This window comes from Colobus angolensis, unplaced genomic scaffold, assembly GCF_000951035.1.
Source record: "Colobus angolensis palliatus isolate OR3802 unplaced genomic scaffold, Cang.pa_1.0 Scaffold622, whole genome shotgun sequence".
Lineage (NCBI taxonomy): Eukaryota > Metazoa > Chordata > Mammalia > Primates > Cercopithecidae > Colobus > Colobus angolensis.
Genome location: NW_012119844.1, coordinates 485,440 through 506,743, shown reverse-complemented (window position 1 = coordinate 506,743; position 21,304 = coordinate 485,440). Strand labels below are relative to the sequence as shown.

General features: G+C 35.7%; 1 protein-coding gene across 4 annotated transcripts in view; it reads left to right on the top strand.

Annotated features, from left to right (window-relative positions):
* Positions 1 to 21,304, top strand: part of CNKSR2 (connector enhancer of kinase suppressor of Ras 2) — a 292,795-nt gene that overhangs the window by 231,827 nt on the left and 39,664 nt on the right. For all 4 annotated transcript variants that reach the window (XM_011963747.1, XM_011963746.1, XM_011963749.1 and 1 more), the window contains 3 exons: positions 5,747 to 5,814; positions 10,895 to 10,995; positions 13,151 to 13,706. In XM_011963747.1, the coding sequence (XP_011819137.1) occupies positions 5,747 to 5,814; positions 10,895 to 10,995; positions 13,151 to 13,706 (725 nt within the window). The remainder of the gene's footprint in view (positions 1 to 5,746; positions 5,815 to 10,894; positions 10,996 to 13,150; positions 13,707 to 21,304) is intronic.

Below are 21,304 nucleotides of genomic sequence, written 5' to 3'. Positions count from 1 at the left end.
TAGTTTCTTTTGCTGTGCAGAAGCTCTTTAGTTTAATTAGATCCCATTTGTCAATTTTGGCTTTTGCTGCCGTTGCTTTTGGTGTTTTAGACAGAACATCATTTAAAAAGTCAAAATAAACTTGTTAAATATTTTTGTCAAGTTTACCAAAAAGGTAATAGAGACCATATACAGACCCCAAAAATCTACCACCAAAAAAAGGGGATTTTTTTTTAAGTTCAATTCAAAAATATGTCTAAAAATTTACTCCCAGATGGAGGAAAAAGAGATGTCTACAAAAAAAGCTGACTTTTTCAAGTACTGAGTATTTTCGACAGAATATTCATCTCAATAATTCAGGCCTAAGAAAAATTAGTATTTCTTGCTGTCACTTTTCATCTTTCACCTGACAGGGCCATACAACCAACAAATCAGATGGCTCAATGGTTATTTGGTGGCTCAGAGAAAACCTATATGTATATATTTTTTTCTTTTCTCATCACCTACCACATTCTGCTTCATGTTAATACTTTGGCTTTTATGAATTTTGTGCTTTCTTCCTTTCTCTTTCCTTTCCCCTCTTCCTTTTCTAGAATTACAGAAATTGAGTTTAAGATTAAAAATTTTTCCCCTTTCTATAACTTACTAGCCAGTACATATTACAAATATAACCTGTCTTCAGTTAGGGAGAGGCAGCATAGCATCATGGTCAGGAACATGGACTTTGCAACCAGACTCTCTAAATCCCAGCTCTACCACTTACTAGCTGTACAACCTTGGACAAAGAACACGACCTCTTCATTCCAATATAGTATTGTCCAATCTATACAAGAGGTGGGTGGGGATAATAATCAGCCCAATCTCAGCTCTATACTGATTAGCTGTGAGACTTTGGGCAAGAAACTAAACCTCTCTATGCTGAGGCATTGGCCCTTTAATAAAGTGAAAATAATAATGACACCTATCAGTAAGACTTTTATAAGGAGTAAATAAGCATACATGAAGGACTTAGAACAGTGCCTGCTAAATTATAAGTGCTATATAAATGTTTACTATTAATATATATTCCTTTTATATACTTTGGGTTCTTACTCCATTTACCTTTCTCTAAAACAATTGTACCCAGGCATTTTTAAGCACAAAACTGTGTAGCTGCATAAATTTGCTTGAACGTACTAAATGAACACTTAATGTCCTTTTATAAATAATCTTATTCTTTGACATTTGGGAATACAAGCATGTCTTTTTTTCAAAGCAAGGATATAAATACAAGGAAATGGCAAATAAAGGTGGTGTTAAGAACACTTGATTAAAACTTTTATTACTGATAAAGGAATTGAGCCTTTCATATAGTTTCCATAATCTTCTCTTAATTCATATAACTTATCCTTGAAATTTCACACTAAGCTATAAAATTTTAAGTTTTTTCTCCTTATTCTCAAAATGAAAATATTTATTCACATTCACATGGAGAGGGAGAGGTGTGATACTCCGTTTTCTGTTGTAATTATTTTATAATTCCACTGTTCTAGTACTTACTATCCATTTTACCATATGTTAAGCTCAATACCCTTGGGATAAATGTGAAGAATTTTCATCATGACCACACTGAAATTAAGTGGCATACATGAGCATATCCTATCTTATTCACTAGAACCCAGCCAACTCTAAGAATTAATGCAATGTAATCATTCATGATACATGCTAATTGGGATCTTTTTAAGCTTAGAAGTTGCCTGTTTAAAAGTGCATTTTGTGAACTATAAAATCCTTCTTGGCCTTCATTACCCACCCCAAGTTAGCAATAGCTTCAAAAGGATGCTGATGTCACTGCTCTTTCCTAATATTTTGTGGCTGTATCTGGTTTGGGATATCGCAGAAACTAAACCAAATTTATGCAGTTCATTTTGTTGGTTTTCTAAGCAATAGGTCAAAGATAAAAAGTGAAACATAAAAAAGGCCATCTCCACATTATACATTTAAAAGTGCTGTTTTATGTAAAGCCTGCCATGGCGCACTACAACTTTAAGAATTTAATTGTCCCAAAATACTAAATGTTATTTTAATTTAATTAAAATTGATTTTTATTGTTTTCTTTGAATTTTGCTTTCTAAAAAGTAACCCTATTCGTAATGTCTACTTTCAATGGGAAGATTTTTAATTACTTGTTAATAGAAGGAGAAAAGAGTCAGTGCTAAAAATATTCACAGAGAATTAATGATGGGGAGGAACACCCACCTACAGCTTTGTCAAGTCACCTGATTGTTACGTAACAGCAAGATGATCTGAGTGTTGGTTTGTTCTTTATGTAATCTTTTAGAAGCATGTATCTGAGTCTTCAAGATATATTTATAAAAATAATTATTATAAATATATAATTTGTGTGATTATTTCATTTTTTAATATCATACCTACTTCTTATGAAAATACACCATGTTTCAGAGAAATATACTTTTCTGTTCCTCATTTAAAAAAAACAAATGTAATGCTGGTGGTGACAGGACCTAGTAATTGGTGTTAAAAAGTTATCCTTACGTTTAATTTTCTTCTGTAAAATCATACACATATATATGCACAATAAATATGTATATATATGTGTATACATACACGTACACATAGAATATTAAAATATCACCTTCTATTTTGGGAAGCAGGAAGTTTGATTGTGAGGTAATTTGCAAAAACACTTTTAGACACCCCAGTACTATTCATCCGTTTCATCAGAAATAAGCACTGAAACATTAAAAACTGATTTTTTTCTGGTCTGTGTAAAATCTATGGGGATAAAACAAAACATCATATTACTCAAGTATTCTGAAGACTTATTTACTGAATTTGTTTGGCCTATATATTCCTTACCATCTCAGTACATATGTTCTTGTAATTGTGATGACCCACCAATTCCTATTTGATAATTATTATTTATACATTTCTCCCATGGTTCTTTCTCTTATTTCCCTCTAAACACATTATTCTTTGTCAGTTGTGAATATCTCCTTTGCATGTTTGCTATAGGTTCAATATCCCCTTACCTGTATTTTCCTATTTTAAAGCATTTGTGATATGGTAAGGTACTGACTGAATTTAGACCTGCTATTAAATAACTTCCTCATAAATATATTGAATAGATTCTAAATTCAATATTGTGTCTCTGACCTTCTTACCTATAATAGCCTTCCCTCATCTGCAGCGTCTTTGACATTCTAATTTTCTAACTTGCTTGCTTGTCTGTTTTTAAATAGCATTTGCTACTATTTCACATATGTTTATTAGTATCCCTGTTTATTGTTTTTCTCCCTCACTAAGATATGGAAATCATGAAGGCAGGCACTTTGTTTTATCTCTGTATCCCAGGTACCTGGCACATATAGCCTCTTAATAAATATTACTTGAATCAGTTGATGCATATGTGTCTGCTTTCATAATAACCTAAAATACCAAATCATAACTGTAACAAGCAAATCAGTAAGTATCTTCTAGTTGAAGCCTAAAGGATAAGTTTATCCAAGATAGCTCCAACAATTGTGTTGTATTTAGCCTCTTGTGGCTCTACACACTGGCCTAAGTATATCCACACACTTTCTAAACAATTTTTCTTCAGTGAACAAAATTTTTCTTCTTTCAATTGTGTTATGAAACTTAGTAAATCTAGAGTTAATTGAAGGCAGAAATTTTGTCTTATTTATTTCTGTATCCCTAAAACATAGCTTATTGTTCAGCACATAGCAGACACTTAATAAATGCTGTTGAAGGGAAAAATTGAGCAAGCCCCTTTTTTGTTTCCTGATTTATTTTGTAAGGACCTCATTGTTCTTTACATTTCTGATAAAATGAAATTTCAGTGTTTTTTTGTTTGTTTGTTTTGTATGTGTGTATGTGTGATGGAGTCTTGCTCTGTCACCCAGACTGGAGTGCAATGGCACGATCTCGGCTCACTGCAACCTCCACCTCCCAGGTTTAAGCAATTCTCCTGCTTCAGCCTCCCAAATAGCTGGGATTACAGGTGCACGCCACGATGCCTGGCTAATTTTTTGTATTTAGTAGAGACAGGGTTTCACCACGTTGGTGAGGCTGGTCTCGAACTTCTGACCTCAGGTGATCCACCTACCTCGGCCTCTCAAAGTGCTGGGATTATAGGTGTGAGCCACTGCTCCTGGCCTTCAGTGATATTTTTTAAAGTACTAAATACAAGGCACTGGATTACAATTCAATGATAAATTTTTCTTTAGTGGTATTATCATTTTCACCCAAAAGCACCAGGCCAATCTTTCCCAAGAGTGGTAAGATATGCCTTGTAGTACAAATTTAACCCCTTTTTCACTGCAAATCAACTTAGACTGAATTTTAACTCTGAACTTTTACTAATGATTAGAGTCATTTTAAAAACATTGTCATGAAGTTTACTTCTTGATTTATAGTTTATAATTTTCTGGATGCATGTGTGTGTCTGAATGTCATGCTACTGAATTCATTTGATAATATTTATTTTATTCCAGTTCTACTCCGGTCCTTTCTTCACTTCCCAAATGTACCTGAGGTGATAATTACATTGTAGGTTTTGCTAAAATAAAATTAGGTTTTAATTGACCTATTCTTACAATTAAAGCTTAAGTTTCCATAGATGTGATTTTGTCTATTAGAGACACGACTTTCCCCACTTTTCAAGATATTCTAAGTATCTGATGCACAGTTAACACCATTTGGCATAAATGATGAAATATGAGTCACTTCAAAGAATGTGATCTTCCACTTGACAGGGAAGATAAAGGTCTTAAGAGAAAAAGTTCTCAAACACAAATTTTTCTTAAAAATATATCTAGATCAGATTATTCTACAACTTAATGACATTAACCATACTAGTGATTCTGGACATATTCAAGATAGCTTGAAATGCAGGTTTTTCCTCAATTTCTGATTTGGGAAAGTGTATGGGTTATGACTCAGGATTGACCAAAGGAAAATTTTCATGTTGTTTAAAGACTTGTGATTAGATAATCTGATAGTGTAAATAGTTGAAATAATGAGCATAAGGAGAGCCCTGGTGGGACAAAAGAAAGATGTTGAAACTGCTTTGCTTTAGGCAGTCCCTACATTGGCAATAGCAGCATTACAGAAAGAGCAAAGAGCTGAGATTTATTTTTAAATTACTCTTGCTCATGAAAATACATTTTCAAGATCTAAACAGATATTAAAATTGTGTAAGTTCATTGTGTCTTTGGAAAACCCCATTCCCTTGTATTTAGAGACAAGTGTCTGAAGTACTCCCAAGATGTGTTTCCTGTTAGATTGTTAAATAAGCTTAATCAAAACTATGATTTCATAATAAAACTATTATTTTGACAAGCAAGGTTCATAACTTTTTTCCTTCTCATCAGGATAAATTGAACCTGATAATATTTAAATATCTCTAAAGGAGCGTTTGTTCTGAAGAAACAGAACAGCAGGAATATTCTGCTGTTGGAGTACTTCTACATTTGGAACAATAGAATTAATATGGCTTTGGTCATCTCCAAACCCTTTATGTTACAGATATTAACAGCTTTGCCCAAGACTTTTCTATTGAAGTAGAATCTTTGGTGTGGGAGCAATTTGTACTATAGCAAATTGTATCTCATTAAAGATTCTATGTATCAGTAGTAGCAAAGAACACATCTTATATGTAGGATTATTCCATGTATTCTTAGACATTTTTAAATAAATGTTTCTAGGAAGTAAAATATAAGAAATTAGGTTACAATGTTATTTATTTTAATATTTGTTTTTTCAGGTGGCTTAACAGAATTAATATGCTGACAGCAGGATATGCAGAAAGAGAGAGGATTAAGCAGGAACAAGGTAAAGGAATACTTTTTAAAAATAATTATGTTATACTTTTTTTCCTGCAGTTATCCTATACAGAAATTCATTGCTATCACTTGAGAGAAAGTACATATGTCAATTTTTGTTTATTTCTCTTCTAGGTTTAACAACTTGTATAGATAGGAACTGAATGCTCAAATTTTTGGAGCAGCTAATGTGGAGTTCTCTCCTATTTGTTACCCCCTCCTCCCATCTCGTTCCTATGAAGAAACAAAATCTTAAAAATGGAAAAAGTCTATAATAGGTCTTATGATTGAACCAAGTCCAGATCCTTAGCAGTGAGCAATTTTTACTATTTAGCAGTTTTATAGACATTTAAGTGGCCTTTTATGCAAATAAATGAGATGAATGATCTTTTCTTTCATAAATTTTCTCATTTGGTTATGTTCTTCAGCTCTGTTACTAACTCTGTGATCCTATGGAATTTGCCTTGGTACTGACCTCAGATTTATGAAACACAGTGTTATGGTGCAGAATTGAAATCTTAAGAACAAAAGCTGTGGTCATTGTTCTTAGGTGGCTTCACATTTCCCAAAGGGTGTTTATTGTACATCCTTTGGAAACATAAATAGGTTTTTGAAATTATCTGTTAAAAGAATCCATGGACTGACACACTTATAAACACAAACCTATTCGTAGTTGTGTCTTCAATGGGCATAGCCAGTTTATTGATGTGGAGATTCTAAAAGCCTTCTGTTTCCTTTTATACTTAGAGTAAAATCTCAACCAGGTGTTTTTTTGTTTTTTTGTTTTTTGTTTGAAATGGGGTCTCACTCCAATGCCCAGGCTGAAGTGCGGTAGTGTGATCTTGATCTTGGCTCACTGCAGCCTCGACCTCCCAGGCTCAGTGATCCTTCCACCTCAGCCTCCTAAGTAGCTGGGACCACAGGCACGCACCACCACAACTGGCTAATTTTTGTTTTTGTTTTTGCTTGTTGATTTTTGTAGAGATGGAATTTTGCCATGTTGCTCATGCTGGTCCCGAACCCCTGGACTCAAGCGATTTGCCCATCTCCCAAAGTGCTGGGATTACAGGCATGAGCCATCGTGCCCAGCCTTCAGCCAACTCTTGTTTAAAAAAACACCTAAAAACTAAAGTTTTTAAAGATGTAAAGAAGATAGCCAGATCCCAAAACCAGTATGTCAGCAAATGTTTAAGCACAGATTAGTAAATTTTTTCTGTAAATAACCTAATAATATTTTGGGCTTTGCAGGCCATATAGTAGAGACTATGTATTGCAAAGGCCTAAATTTATGGTAAGAGTACTGAAAAGAAATTAGTCTTCCTTTTCAAATTTCTTTAAAAGGAATAAAACAGTTCTCTAAAAGTGTTTATAGATTTTTTTCTGATTTGTTAAAGACATCGTGTGGGCAATGTACTGATAGGAAAATGAATCTTTGACTCAATTTGCATAAATATAAGGGAGCTTGGTTCTTAGGCTTAACTTCTGTATTTTATTACTTGGCATTACTATGAACCTGAGCTTCATCTTGATTTTAGTGAATTTCCTTTGTACTTGGTATTATATAGCCAAATTTTATGATGGATGAAATAACTGGTAAGTTCTATAGTTATATTGGACATGCAGGTTCCAAAAAGTATTTAGTCTGTGGATTCATGATGTATTGGTCTATCATGTGAGTAGAAAATCATAGGCAGAAGCTAGTAGTTACAATTTAATGCAACAAGAATCTTGCTAATGCAATACAACCAGAATCTCTGAAATAATTTTGATTTCCACATAGAGTGCGTGTTCCTCAGTCACTTTAGCATAGGTCAGAAACATATTAGACTTCTTACCTCCTGAATGATTAGGTTGCATGGTATTCCATATAGAAAACTACTAGATGCACTTATCTACTTCACACTTCTGTAGAGTTATTTGAGTAGAGTTATATCTTCTGAGTACCATTCTAAGTAGTGAAGATAAGCTTAATACAAAATATAGCGGTTTGAGGACTGGGAGTATTTCTCCAAGATGCAAGGACATAGCTGCCAGGTACTGTTTCCATCTAAATAGCCAGTACAGCTTAGAAGTGACTCTTTCATTGACTTAAATAAAAATTTAGTGAATTGCTGTCTTTGATTATAGAAGTATAAAAGATGTGGGGTTCTCTTTCAACATCTATTGTTGTACTTAGAGAAAACAGAATTACACTAAATTCAGCCGCCAAGATAATAATTTGGCTAATTGTCTACTGATCATTTTTGTATTTTTTCCAGCTTCAAGAAAGACATTCATGACATTATTTTCAGTCACACATAAGGTCTTTTTAAAGCCTTAATCACACACAAAAGTGAATGAAATATATTGTATTTCTTTGACAGTTCTAAATGAAAAAGTCTTTTTTTTCAAATCATCCTTTTGTGTCAACATGAGAAAATAAAGTAGAAGTTTTCCTCTTCTAGTGATTGCACTGCTTTTTCATGAGTGCTTATAAAATCGTGTATCATTGAAAGAGACATTAAAAGTATCCATTTAATTTGTGCTATATAGACACCTAAGAAAAATAAATTAATTTGCCATTAGAATAAAAATCAGACTAGTTTTCATCCTCTAAGCAACAGTGTGTCTCTAATTTTCCACACAAACCCAAAAGAGCCTAACTAAAATTTCTATGTAGCCTCTTCTCTGACATTGCTTTCTCAAAGACACACAGCTTAGTGTAAGAAAAATAATAATAATTTGCAAAGTAGTATTTCAGCCTTTTCTTAGGCAACCCAAGAAAACTTTGGATTGATGATGCTTTTCAATAAACCAAGAATTCCATCAAATAGTGGGACTAAAATTCTTCCTAATTTAACTAGAAGGAAAAAGTAGAGAAGGAGCCTTCCAAAATCTGTCACTTGTAGTGACAGCTATGGAACCCTTGATAAAATCGTGATCATCTCCTTAGTGTGCTAATAAGGACCACTTGAGGTATTAACGCCTTGAAGGTATCAGTGCAAACATCAAGGAGGTACTCTGCACAGGTGCCACAGTTCCTAAAAATGGTGGGAAGAATACCGGCAGGGTGATCTTTCCTTGGCAGGAGCGGGTTTGCTTATTCCATTTACCTACAGAGTGATTTCCCAGTAGTATTTCAAGCTCTCACAAAACTACCCAACCCAGGCCCCAGGACTCCAGATTTTACTTTTCATTGCTGGGCCTTGCTACAAGAAAAACTTTATGTCTAAGAAGAAGAACACCAGGCATTTATCGCTTATGGGATCTGAGTCACACTGTCCTGTCATGCTACTGCAAATACACCCAAGAAGATAAGCAGTTCTAATATGTATTGAGTGTTATCAAGATGCAAGGCACTTGAATATATGTTACCTTATTTAGTGCCCACACACACACAACTCTGAAAGGCAGTTATTATTAGACCCCTTTTACAGATAACAAAACAGACTCAGAGAGGTTAAATAACCACCACAAGAACACCAAGATGGTAAGTGGTCTAGCTAAGAGTCGAAGCTACACCTATCTGACTATATAGTTCATGTGTTTTTCCACCATCATTTGCTGGGTCCGTTTCTGGGCAACTGTGCCAATTCATATTTGAGGGAACACTTGGTATTCTGGCTGTCACTGGCATGAACCAATGGAAAAAAATAGATACCAAATTAAGATTAACTAGCCTTTGCTTATCTTTTACTCAAAGGGAATAACTAAAGCAGCAATAGAATTTTCAGAGTCTTTGTATTTTGAGGCCTGAATATAATTGAGAATGTATTTTATTTCCAACTTCCTTTGCTGAAGAATTTATGTTTACAGTAGCCAGAGGTATATAGCAGGAGGAGAGAGGGGGATAAAATGTTCATCAATATACACATCATACTCTTCTGCTATACTTTACAAAAGAGTCCCAGCAACTTAGTCTCCAGAGCTTTAGGGTAAGGCAGTTTCTTAGTTCAAATCCCAGATCTATTACTTTCTATTTGATATATAGTAATTTCTTAATGTATATTTACTGTGATTATCATTAATATTAATCAGCACTGCAGGGAAACCATATAAAAATATTACAGTATGGGAATTCATGGGTGGAGAGGAGTTCCTGTAAATACACGTGCCATGATTGTTCACCTAAGTGTGAATATTAGTTAAGCCTTGTGATGATTCTTTTGTGATTTAAATGTTCATAAGAATAAGGAGACTTTTGTTATAATATGTTTTTTCTTATCATCTGAAACTGATGGATCATACTTCAGGTTTTTTTCTTGTAAATCATATAAAGAATAAAACCAGCAGTTACAGGGTGGATGGGATATTACTGGAACAGATTCCAATTATTGGCCCCCTTTTGCTGCATTTGACTTACTCTAGTAATTTGAACTTATCTCTCAGAGTTCTTTCCCCTCCCTCTTGCCTGAGGTCTGCCAAGTCACTTTGTCTAGCTGCTTACATTTGCTACCCTTTTAAGTAGTTCTGGAAGTTTGGAACTTGCAGCCCACATCAGCAGATTTGCCCTTTTGCATTTGGCAAGAATCAGAATGTGCCATGTGTTTCCAAGGAGAGGTGGGAGTATGGTGTTATAGAGATTCATGTCAGCATGAGTCTGGAAACAGTGATTGTTAGATAATCAGTGAACTGAAGCCAGAGAAGAGAATTGAGAGCATTATTTTTAGAGCTGTTTATATCTGTAGAGATCTACAGCAATGTATGTATTGCTTTTCTTTGGGTACCTTTAAGATAAAATTATATACCTTTAAGAGGCATCATGTGGTATCATTCATTAATTGAAGCTTCAGAATAATTGGATCTGAAATCTAAGGTACCCTAAACCTGATTGGGCTCATGCAGTACGTTTTTCTTAACTTTCTAAAATTATGGCTGCATGTAACTGCTTGCTTTAAAAGGAAGTTAGAATTAGGTGATTGTACACTTACTTTCTCCTCAAAACTCAACTGAAAATAAAAGTTGGTAGGCCAAGGGTAAGGTAGTGCTGGGGAACATAATGTCGGAACCGAATTTAAATTTCCTTTTTTTAAAGGGTAGTTTATGTTTGTGAAAATATGACTAGAAGCATTTAGTAGAATGTTGACGTATCCATGTCTGTGAATTTTCAGATTACTGGAGTGAGAGTGACAAGGAAGAAGCAGATACTCCATCAACACCAAAACAGGATAGCCCTCCACCCCCATATGATACATACCCACGACCTCCCTCGGTAAGTTAGCAACAAGAACATTACTTATCACCAGATTCTTTGACCTGAAACATCCTTTTGTATGTTAAAAACATATGCAGTAGATTGCATATCAAACTTCAGGTTTCTCAGGGGAAAAGAAAACTGGGAGTCTAAAATCAATAAGCAAATTTTTTTAAGTATAGAAAGAATATTTAACCAGGAAAAACAGTCACTACAGATTCCAGGCAGAATAAGTATGTCACCACTTTTATTAACAAAATATACTGTTTGTGTTAAGGTAGCCTTTGTGGAGATAATCAACAACAAAAAAGTTTTCTTAGAAAAAAGATATATAAAATGACCTTATTTATTCCACACTAATAAAGTTTATTCCTATGTCCTTTAGAATGAACTCATAAAAATTAATATTATAACTATATTGAAGATATTTTTGCATGTAGCTTTCTCAGCAGCCATGGGACCTGGTTTAATGTATATGTTCGTATGGCGTGTCAGACAGTTCTCTGTAAATTACTCTGTGTATAGACTGTACTTTGATCTTTTAATAGGATAAACAGCTGGTTTACTTGGGACTATCCCACTTTATGTCCCTTTCCCATCAGAATTACCAAGAGTATCTCAGTAGTGTTTCAGTTTAGACAATAATATTCCATGGTCAGGCCGGGCACGGTAGCTCATGCCTCTAATCCCAGCGCTTTGGGAGGCCAAGGCGGGAAGATCACTTGAGCTCAGGAGTTCGAGAGCAGCCTGGCCAACATGGTGAAACCCCGTCTCTACTAAAAATATAAAAATTAGCCAGGTGTGGTGGCGGGCGCCTGTAATCCCAGCTACTCAGGAGGCTAAGGCACAAGAATCGCTTGAACTTGGGAGGTGGAAGTTGCAGTGATCTGAGATCACACCACTGCACTCCAGCCTGGGTGACAGAGTGAGACTGTGTCTCAAAATAATAATAATATTCCATGGTCACATTACCATAAGAATCAATTCTGCCTATCTTGGGACTAAGTCTTCCACATAGGAAATAGAAGCTGGATTTAGGTGACAACAACAGCCAACCTAATTCCATCTCAGTACTACTCCAGGGGGATAATTCATATTTTCTCTCTTTTTCTAAAACATCAGGATGTGGATAATTTCTTTAAAATACCTATAAAAGAGGAAGAATAGGAAACAGCATCTTCACTGAACAGCTGCTTAAACATGGCAATTTGTGAATTTCAAGAAGAAAACTATTCATATTATTATTAACATGTGGGAAGGTAACTGACTGCCCGCAGAGGATGCCAAGTAAATGCAGCTTCACCTCAGTCAGGCATGTCCTGGCTGCCACCTCAGCCCTGTTTGTGATGATCACATTTAACAAATCAGGCTCGGCCTGGGCTGGTGTGTTGTTAGTCCCCAGAGCTAGAGTAAGGCTTGTGGCAGTAGAGGTGCCTGCAACTATTTTACAGTGTTCACTTGATGCCAGTCCTTTTTCTGGTTATGTTTTGTGCTATAACATATAGTCCCAAACTTTAAATTCCAGGGATAAAAATATTCCATTTTTCTTTTATATTTATGTGCCCTGCAGCATCTATGCTCAAGGCTAATGGTAATCCCCAGCAAGGTATAATCTCATCCTGCCTAACATTTTTAACCCCATAGAAAGTAAGACCATCAGACAGCTTTTCTGTGGCACCCATAGGAGCAGACATTCTCCTATGAAGAAAAGGAAGGGTTCTGTCAGTTTATAGGCAACCTATTCTCATATCCAAAAGACTCTCTCCTTGTCCCCAACCCCAAGCTACATGAAATCAGGAATATGAATCCAGGGACAATACTTCTTCAAGATCTCAAAATGTGTAGAGTTTTTAAACTTTGGAATTTTCGTAGTTGCTGAATTTTCTTATGTAAGCACTAACTCTTATACTTTCATTGTTGTAAAATTTTGCATTAATATGTCAGATTTTTCATGAGAGCTTGGTATAGCCGCATTTCAATACATCCATGTCTCTGTCTCTTAAAATGTAAGCTGGGGTCTAACTTTGAGATGTCTACAAACTTGCCTAGTCATTAACTTGACTACGTAAGAGTTAATCTACTTAAATATTACCTGGTGGAAACCGAATGTGTTCCTTGGAATAGAAGTGGTCTGTTATTATGGTAGAGACTAATCAGGGGCTCCTTTCTACAGATGAGTTGCGCCAGTCCTTATGTGGAAGCAAAACATAGCCGACTTTCCTCCACAGAGACTTCTCAGTCTCAGTCTTCTCATGAGGAGTTTCGCCAGGAAGTAACTGGGAGCAGTGCAGTGTCTCCCATTCGCAAGACAGCCAGTCAGCGCCGCTCCTGGCAGGATTTAATTGAGACGCCACTGACAAGTTCAGGCTTACACTATCTTCAGACTCTGCCCCTGGAGGATTCTGTCTTCTCTGACTCTGCAGCCATCTCCCCAGAGCACAGACGGCAGTCTACCCTGCCAACTCAGAAATGCCACCTGCAGGATCACTATGGGCCGTACCCCTTAGCTGAGAGTGAGAGGATGCAAGTGCTAAATGGAAATGGGGGCAAGCCTCGAAGTTTTACTCTGCCTCGAGATAGCGGGTTCAACCATTGCTGTCTGAATGCTCCAGTTAGTGCCTGTGACCCACAGGATGACGTGCAACCCCCAGAGGTGGAGGAAGAGGAGGAGGAGGAGGAGGAGGAGGAGGAGGAAGGGGAGGCAGCAGGGGAAAACATAGGAGAAAAAAGTAAGTATGTTTCTGGAGATTCTTAGCCTGTGTACACAAAGTCCTAACCTTTTCAAACTTCTTATTTGAAGAAAATAGAATCTTGCTTCCCTTTTTTCTTAAAATAATAGTATTGCTATATAGTAAGTTAGGTCTCCCTTGGTGACCTACTTTCAGAACTTCAGTAACTTGGGAAAACATGATGAGTAATGAAGCTTATATCCCAAGATACCCACAGCTGGAGCAAATAATTTTTTTCTCCAACTAAGCCATTTGCCTTTTAAGGTTAATGGTGGTTTTTTTTTCCTTCCTTCTGTTATCCGTTTTATTCTCACTAGCATGCACCATCTCATTGGCCCACAGTGGTTGCCCCCTGAGTTGGGTTAAGAAACTATAAATGTTTCAAGCAGGTTGTTAGCAGAGTCTTGGTTGAACAAATGAATATACACACACACCCACTCACATCTATACATATACATATTTATCTTTCCTTTTTATTGTCAGAAGATTTAAAGGAAAAATCCAAAAGATAGTTTTTCCAAGGAGAGATTTCACATAGCATTTCTTTCAACTCCAAAGAGCTGAACTTGTTTCTAGAAACCAATTTTCCAAAAGCATCCATCTACTTTCTTGGTATGTATGTTGATTATAAAGCTCAATTTATGTGAATCAACTCTTAAAAGACAAGTCAATGAAGTAACTATCTGTCTTGTTGACATTAAGAATATCTTTACTAGTTATTAAGTTCTTTATTCAACATGCCATGCCAAGCCTCTGTTTATTACTAACGTGACACATCAGTCCAGAAACCCAGGCTGGTTTAAGGGAAAGGCTACAACTCAGTTATTTTAGTAAGAAAGAAAATCTAGGTTTGGCTATAAGTCTTGACCATAAAATGCCCAAAACAAAATATATAGAAGAAATAGTATAAAACTGTTCACATCTCTTTATTCAAAATGTAGTCTCGATCAATTAATGCAAATAACTTGAGCAAATGGTGATGAAATCACAGTTACTTGTTTGGTACCCCTAGGGCAATAGACTTCTCTTTTTAAAAGATGAAAGCAGAATGTAGCCCTCAGAACATTTTACAAATATATGGGACTTTGATTACAGGATATATTAGTGTAAGTTCTTCATCACAACTGGAAAAGTATCTCAAAGTTCACAGATTACCAACAGGTCAAGAGCCCCATGTCAGTGTCAAGCGTGGCTCATTTAAAATGATAGTCTCTTTGGAAATGATTGACAAGAAAATACAGTGGACCTCCCTTTATGGTATGGATCTTCATTGCACTATTTAATATTATCTACCAACAAAATATAAGAATTGCTTGTAATAAAATTCATATGCTGAGGCAGTTTCCATGTGAAGTATATTTTAGCCACAATCTCCATGAGAAACATTATAAAAGATATGTTGTTAGTACAGGAAAAGTAATTACCATTCATTACTTGTCAAGCCCTTTCAACATTCACATTTATCAGAGTTTATGGAAGACTCTTTTTTTTTTTTTTGAGACGGAGTCTCACTGTGTCGCCCAGGCTAGAGTGCAGTGGCCGGATCTCAGCTCACTGCAAGCTCCGCCTCCCGAGTTCACGCCATTCTCCTGCCTCAGCCTCCCAAGTAGCTGGGACTACAGGCGCCCGCCACGTCGTCCGGCTAGTTTTTTTTTTTGTATTTTTAGTAGAGACGGGGTTTCACCATGTTAGCCAGGATGGTCTCGATCTCCTGACCTCGTGATCCGCCCGTCTCGGCCTTCCAAAGTGCTGGGATTACAGGCTTGAGCCACCGCGCCCGGCCGGAAGACTCTTATGGAAGAAATATTTAGGAGCCATGTTAGTCCTCTGTAGGAGTTCTGGCAAGCATAATAGTAATGTTTAATATTTTAAAGATTACTAAAATTAATAAATTGTCTTCTAAAATTTAAAGATGAGTTAGAAACTTCATTTCAATTGTCATTCAGGTTCTACACAACTGCTGTGACTAAGTATGTGAGGTTTATTTATTCTTTTACAAACATATTGGAGAAAACACTTTATCTCAGCTATTTTAAGATAAACTGTGTTGAAATTAGGCACAGCACTCTGAAATAGAGAATTCTGTTCAGAAAACATTTCATCATTCCTACAGGTTAAGTCACTAATGTTGTCTTGTTTTGAAGAAGTTAGGCACTTAAGAGTTCATCCTGGTCATTGAATAAGGGAAGACTAGAAAGAAGCAAGCATGTCCTAAGACATGAAGGGAAAATATGGCACCTTGCTTGCTCATTCTTCAAGTTTCCAGTAGTCCACAGAGCACCTCTAGTTAGATAGCGTTCAATTTTTTCTTCTAGAGTCTCTTTTTTGTTGTTCAGTAGATTGGATTTTTTAGCCAAATAGATGCACTCCTAAGTTGGTTGGGTTTTTTCTTTACATTTCAGATGAGTTAAGTGGGTAGTTATTCAGTGCTTTCCATCTTTTTCAGTGGGCTCTCTGTAGAATAATTGTTATAAGACAGAACAGACCTAGTAAGTGTGTCAGTAAATTTGGTATTGTACTTTTTGTCTTTACAGTACAATATTGTGGTACGTTTCTTGCTATTTCAGTCAGATCTGCTTCACTGAAAGTGGCCTTGCTCTATCTTTCAGGCCCCATTTCTTTCTGGGTATTTTTTCCATAAATCTTGCCACTTGATTTCTCCATGTACTTCAGACTGTTCATAACAGAGTAGTGCATTCATGCTTTCCTGGAAGATGCTTATTATTCAATGAAATGTATGTTTGTTCTAATGATGGTTTTCCGCATTGCTATTTCTAATATTTAGGAGTAGGCAATTTGATGAACACCTTATTCAGGAAACATCAGCTTTAAAAACCAGTGTTTTCAAAAGAATCTTTAAGGTCTAGTTATGGGATGTCATATTTATGGCTTCCCTGGATTGACCATTAGAAGTAAGTTCTCAGGCTGCTTGTTCAAATCAAGCTGTTTGGTGTTATGTCAGCAGAGCAAAAATTATACATGGGAACGAAGCTGTGGCCACTACATTAGCCTTAGCCTCCCGTACACAGAGTGCTCACTGTGCTGCCACCCAGTTCAGCAGGCAACCTGTGCTTGTAAAAATCAAAATCCAATGGCAGTGTGTTACTAACTGTGCTGCTCCAGGTCAGCATTCAGTTTGACCTCCTGAAGTGAATTTGTAGTAATCAAGTACAGAACTTGATGACTACAAAATTATCAGTTTAATGTGTAGTTCCAAACATTTTTCTCAGTTTGCCAAGAAATTAAAAATAGGAAGTATCAGGCAAGTGGCCAAGAGAAATAATGGAAGAAAACATGAAAATATAGTCTGTCATATGCTTTAAGGGTGAAGAATTATGTCCTCTTTCTTATCATTTATATTTTATCTTACCTTGTATCACAATATATGTTATATAGTGCTTATGAGCTTACAGAGCAATCTAAGAAGCAAGATATACCTAAATCCATGCCTTAACTGTTTTGCATTTTCCTTATGGATATGGAATTTTGCCCTGCTTATAAGTATATTTAGCCTTCCTTAGAACAGACTTCAATCTGTGTTCTCATGGCTGAACTACCTTTTGCCTTATTTTGAAATTCAATTATTTAACTGAGTCATACTGTGATTTTCTTAGGCTGAACTCATTTTAGTCTGAAATGGATGGTACTAAAAGTATACAGATGAGACCTGTCTTGTTTTCCTTTGACTGAAAAGTCAGCTTGCGTATTAATTATCTTGACCCATTTCACTGACATTTGAGAAAAGACAAGTAATTTCCTGTTATCCCAATTAGCAGTTTCAAACCTTACTAGGTATGGACCTTATAAGACATCAGCTAAATTAAATTATAAATTATGTCATTCTATGCAACTTTAAAGGAATATAAATTATGATAGTATGGGACAAAATATGAAGATATATTTCATTCAAAAATAATCTGCCATAACATTAAAATGCTATTTTGGTTAATACAGCTTGAAGTCAGCTTAGAAAATCTCGCTTTCCTTTGCTGTATGTACTAGCCAATTCAGATGAGGTTTTGAAAAACGTTATCCCTTAATCCTGCTGATTTTCCCCTAAGCAATTATAAGGGAACTCTCCTGGACACACATTCTTGGTGCCTTCATTTACTCAGTGAAGTCATAATGTCCTTTATCATTGTCTTCAAGATTACCTACCAGTATTCTCACTTAATTTACACATATATGTAGCTTGGTCTTAGAAATCTAAAGCAAAACCTAGATCTTTTAAGGGGGAATAAAATCTATTACCTTGGAGCCACTGTACACATTAGATTATCAGGCTGAAATATTATTGACACTTTCAAAATGAGATCTGCTGAGAAATATATTTTAAGGTTATTTTTAAAAATCTAGACTGAGTTTGGTGGCTCATGCCTGTAATCCCAGCTTTGTCACTGTCCCAGTTACAACTGGTATGATTGATCAAGTTATTTAACACCTCGAGACCTCAGTGTCTTCATTTTCAAATCATATGGTAATAATACTCAGCTTTTGAGGTTGCATGAGTATTCAATGAAGTGATGTCAGAAAGCACCTTAGATCCATATATGACACATTATAATTCTGTCCAGTAAATGTTATATAGATTTTATATAATTATATAGATTTTATATTTGTTTTATTTATAGATTTATATAATTATATAGATTTTATGTAGATTTGTATTAAGGCAAAGTGGGCAATTACAATACTTAAATAGTGAATTAGGCCTGGCAAACCTCATTAAGTAATGTTTATTACATGTCCTATCTTTGTTCAGTTCTAGCCGTCGAGTCGAACCATATGAAATGTTGCTTTTGTAGGTCAAAATGATGAAACATTAGCAATTTTGTATGTTTCAACCTAACATATTAGCTGTGTTCTGGGAGCTAAAATAGAAATGTTTCTCATTTCTCATTCTTATCACTCACTACTCCTTTCCTTTTTGATTTTGGACATTTGGGAACTCAAAAGAAACCTTGTATTCCAAATAGCAATAATTTTTCCAGATATATTTACTGAAATATTTATTTATAGATCTTGCCATTTGGGTCTCATTTCAAATATTTTCCCCTCAGAGACCCTTTCCTGACAACCCAGTCTGACCCAGATACCCGCCACCACCATTCATCCTCTTGTATGGTTACCCTGTTTTATATTTTTTCCAGCTTTATCACTATGAGTATAATATTAAATATTGTTCACAGATTTATTTTCCATCCCTACCCACCAGAATGTAAGCTTCTGAAGAGTGGGGATTTTATTCCTGTCTTACACACCTAGCACCTAAAACAGTATATGGCCCATAGTAGCCCAGGCACTATTGAAAGCATGAATGAATGAATGAATGAGTAATAGCTAACCCCTTTTGTTACTAACTTCCTTCCAATTTTATTATTTATAGAACTAAAGTTATTGTATCCAGCATATGACATAAAAGAAATCAAAACATTGCAGAATTCCTCATTTTTGGTATTTTGTGAAGGGAAAGCCAGGACTGCATGTGTTCAGCACACCCTCTTTATGCTGGAGACCACAAAGCTGGGATGCTGATAACTAGAATTACTGCTCTTCGCATTATGGCTCTTTTATGGTCACATTCTCTACTATTGAAACCATTTCCTCCTGTTTCACTGCCATTTCAAAGATGAAGGCCACAAGAATATGACATCTGAAATAACTAGTTCATTGTCATAAATCAGTTAGAAACCAGATCTTCCAACTTTCTTTTGATTCTTCCCACCAAAATCCACTGCCTGTAGAAGAAAGGAAAACTCAAATCACTACCAGTGCTTAGCTAACATTCCTAGTTATCCATCACCTAGCTTCATCTTAATTAGTTTGTAAAAAGTGTTGAAACTGCAACTTGTACTTTGGCAAATAACCAATAGCCCTGCATCAGCCAGGAAAATAATCTCAAAAGTGTTAATAAGTAATGACATCAGATGTAAATGGCAAAAGAAGGAATTGTAGATGCTGTCAAGTCACAACAGCAGAATATTTGGCCAGAAGAGAATTAAAGCTCACGCAAAACAATGTCAACCCCTCACAAGCATAGGTAAGACGTTATGATTTATGTTATTTTTTCTTACCAAGAGAGATTATTAGATTAGCCACACTGTTATCTGCTACTATTTTCACACATCAAAAAAAAAGAAATCACTTCTCTTCAGCTCAATAATAGCATATTGTTCATTTCTCCATAGAGTACCTTCTAGCTTATTGTATGAGAACCTACAGCCTCTTTTTACCTTGCTCACCCTTGCCAGAGTAGGCTGAAGGTCACAAATGCCTCATTTTTGTCCCTCAGCATACACAATTTACCTCCTATGGTTGGTTACCAACTACCAGAAGATGATAGATTAAGATTTAATAAGATTGCACCATAAAACATATCTTGGAGATTTTTTAACTACCCTATTTTTGTTGTGTAATTCCAAAGTAATAACTTGCTTATTGCAAAATAAATAGTACAGTGATGAAAGTGCAAAGCCACCTTCTCTTTTCTTTACTCTCCAAAGTTACTGTCAGAAGTTAAGGTTTTAAAAATCAATTCTTGCATGAATTTATTTTCCTTATATATCTCTATCTTGTAACTCAATGTGAGTTAGGGATATGAAGGATGGTTTAGATGATTATCAATTAGAGTTCCTGTACAACTTTTAGTTTATAATGTAAGCAACCATCCTGTGAAATAACTTACATAGCACCTTAGAACCCAGCCCAGTCCCAAAATTTATTACTCTCGAAAATGTAGCAGTTGACCTTTTCAAAAACAATAGAAATGTGAGAAGAAAAAAATGGCATTGGCTGTACATGCACACTCATACACTGCCCCCCACAACACACCCCCTCACACACACCCCAACTCAAATATCAGAAGTTCTCTTGCCTACTTGCCTAATGCCTTAATGCCTTATGAATTTTGCTCAGCTTTCTTTATGAAGATCTTCCACTACTTTCAGTTTATACCAAAGCTCTGTGATGAAAAGAGCCAAGCCAGAGCCAGTTAGAAAAAATTAGCCAGTCTAGCCTCCAAAAGGCAGAAAGCAGAACTTGGATATGGGCTTCATAGCCACTGAGTCTGGTGACCAGTTTACCTACAGATTTTAGCTTCAAGTTATAAAACACTGAACCTTCTACTAAACAATCTCTCCTATTTCCATTGTTCTCACTAGTTCCATACTACTAGCACTCAGATTTTCTTATGGCGTGCCATAGGTACATCTTGGCCTAATATTTGGTCTTAATAACACAATCTATTACACTCTAAACTTTTTCTTTTAATGGGAAAATGTTCCCACTGTTATGTCATTCAATAAGGAAAAAGTGCCCATTATTATATTTTTAAGTGGAAAGTGTGATCTTAAAAAATTAATAGTTAAACCTCATACTTGAGAACTTATAGCAGGTTCTTGTCTCAGGAATGACAATTTCGTATATTTTTGTTTTTATTACAAACACAAAATATGCCAATAAAATCAACTTTCTGGATTATTTTGCAGACATTTTAGAATACTTGAAAATAAGAGTTATAGGCTGGGCGCGGTGGCTCAAGCCTGTAATCCCAGCACTTTGGGAGGCCGAGACGGGCGGATCACAAGGTCAGGACATCG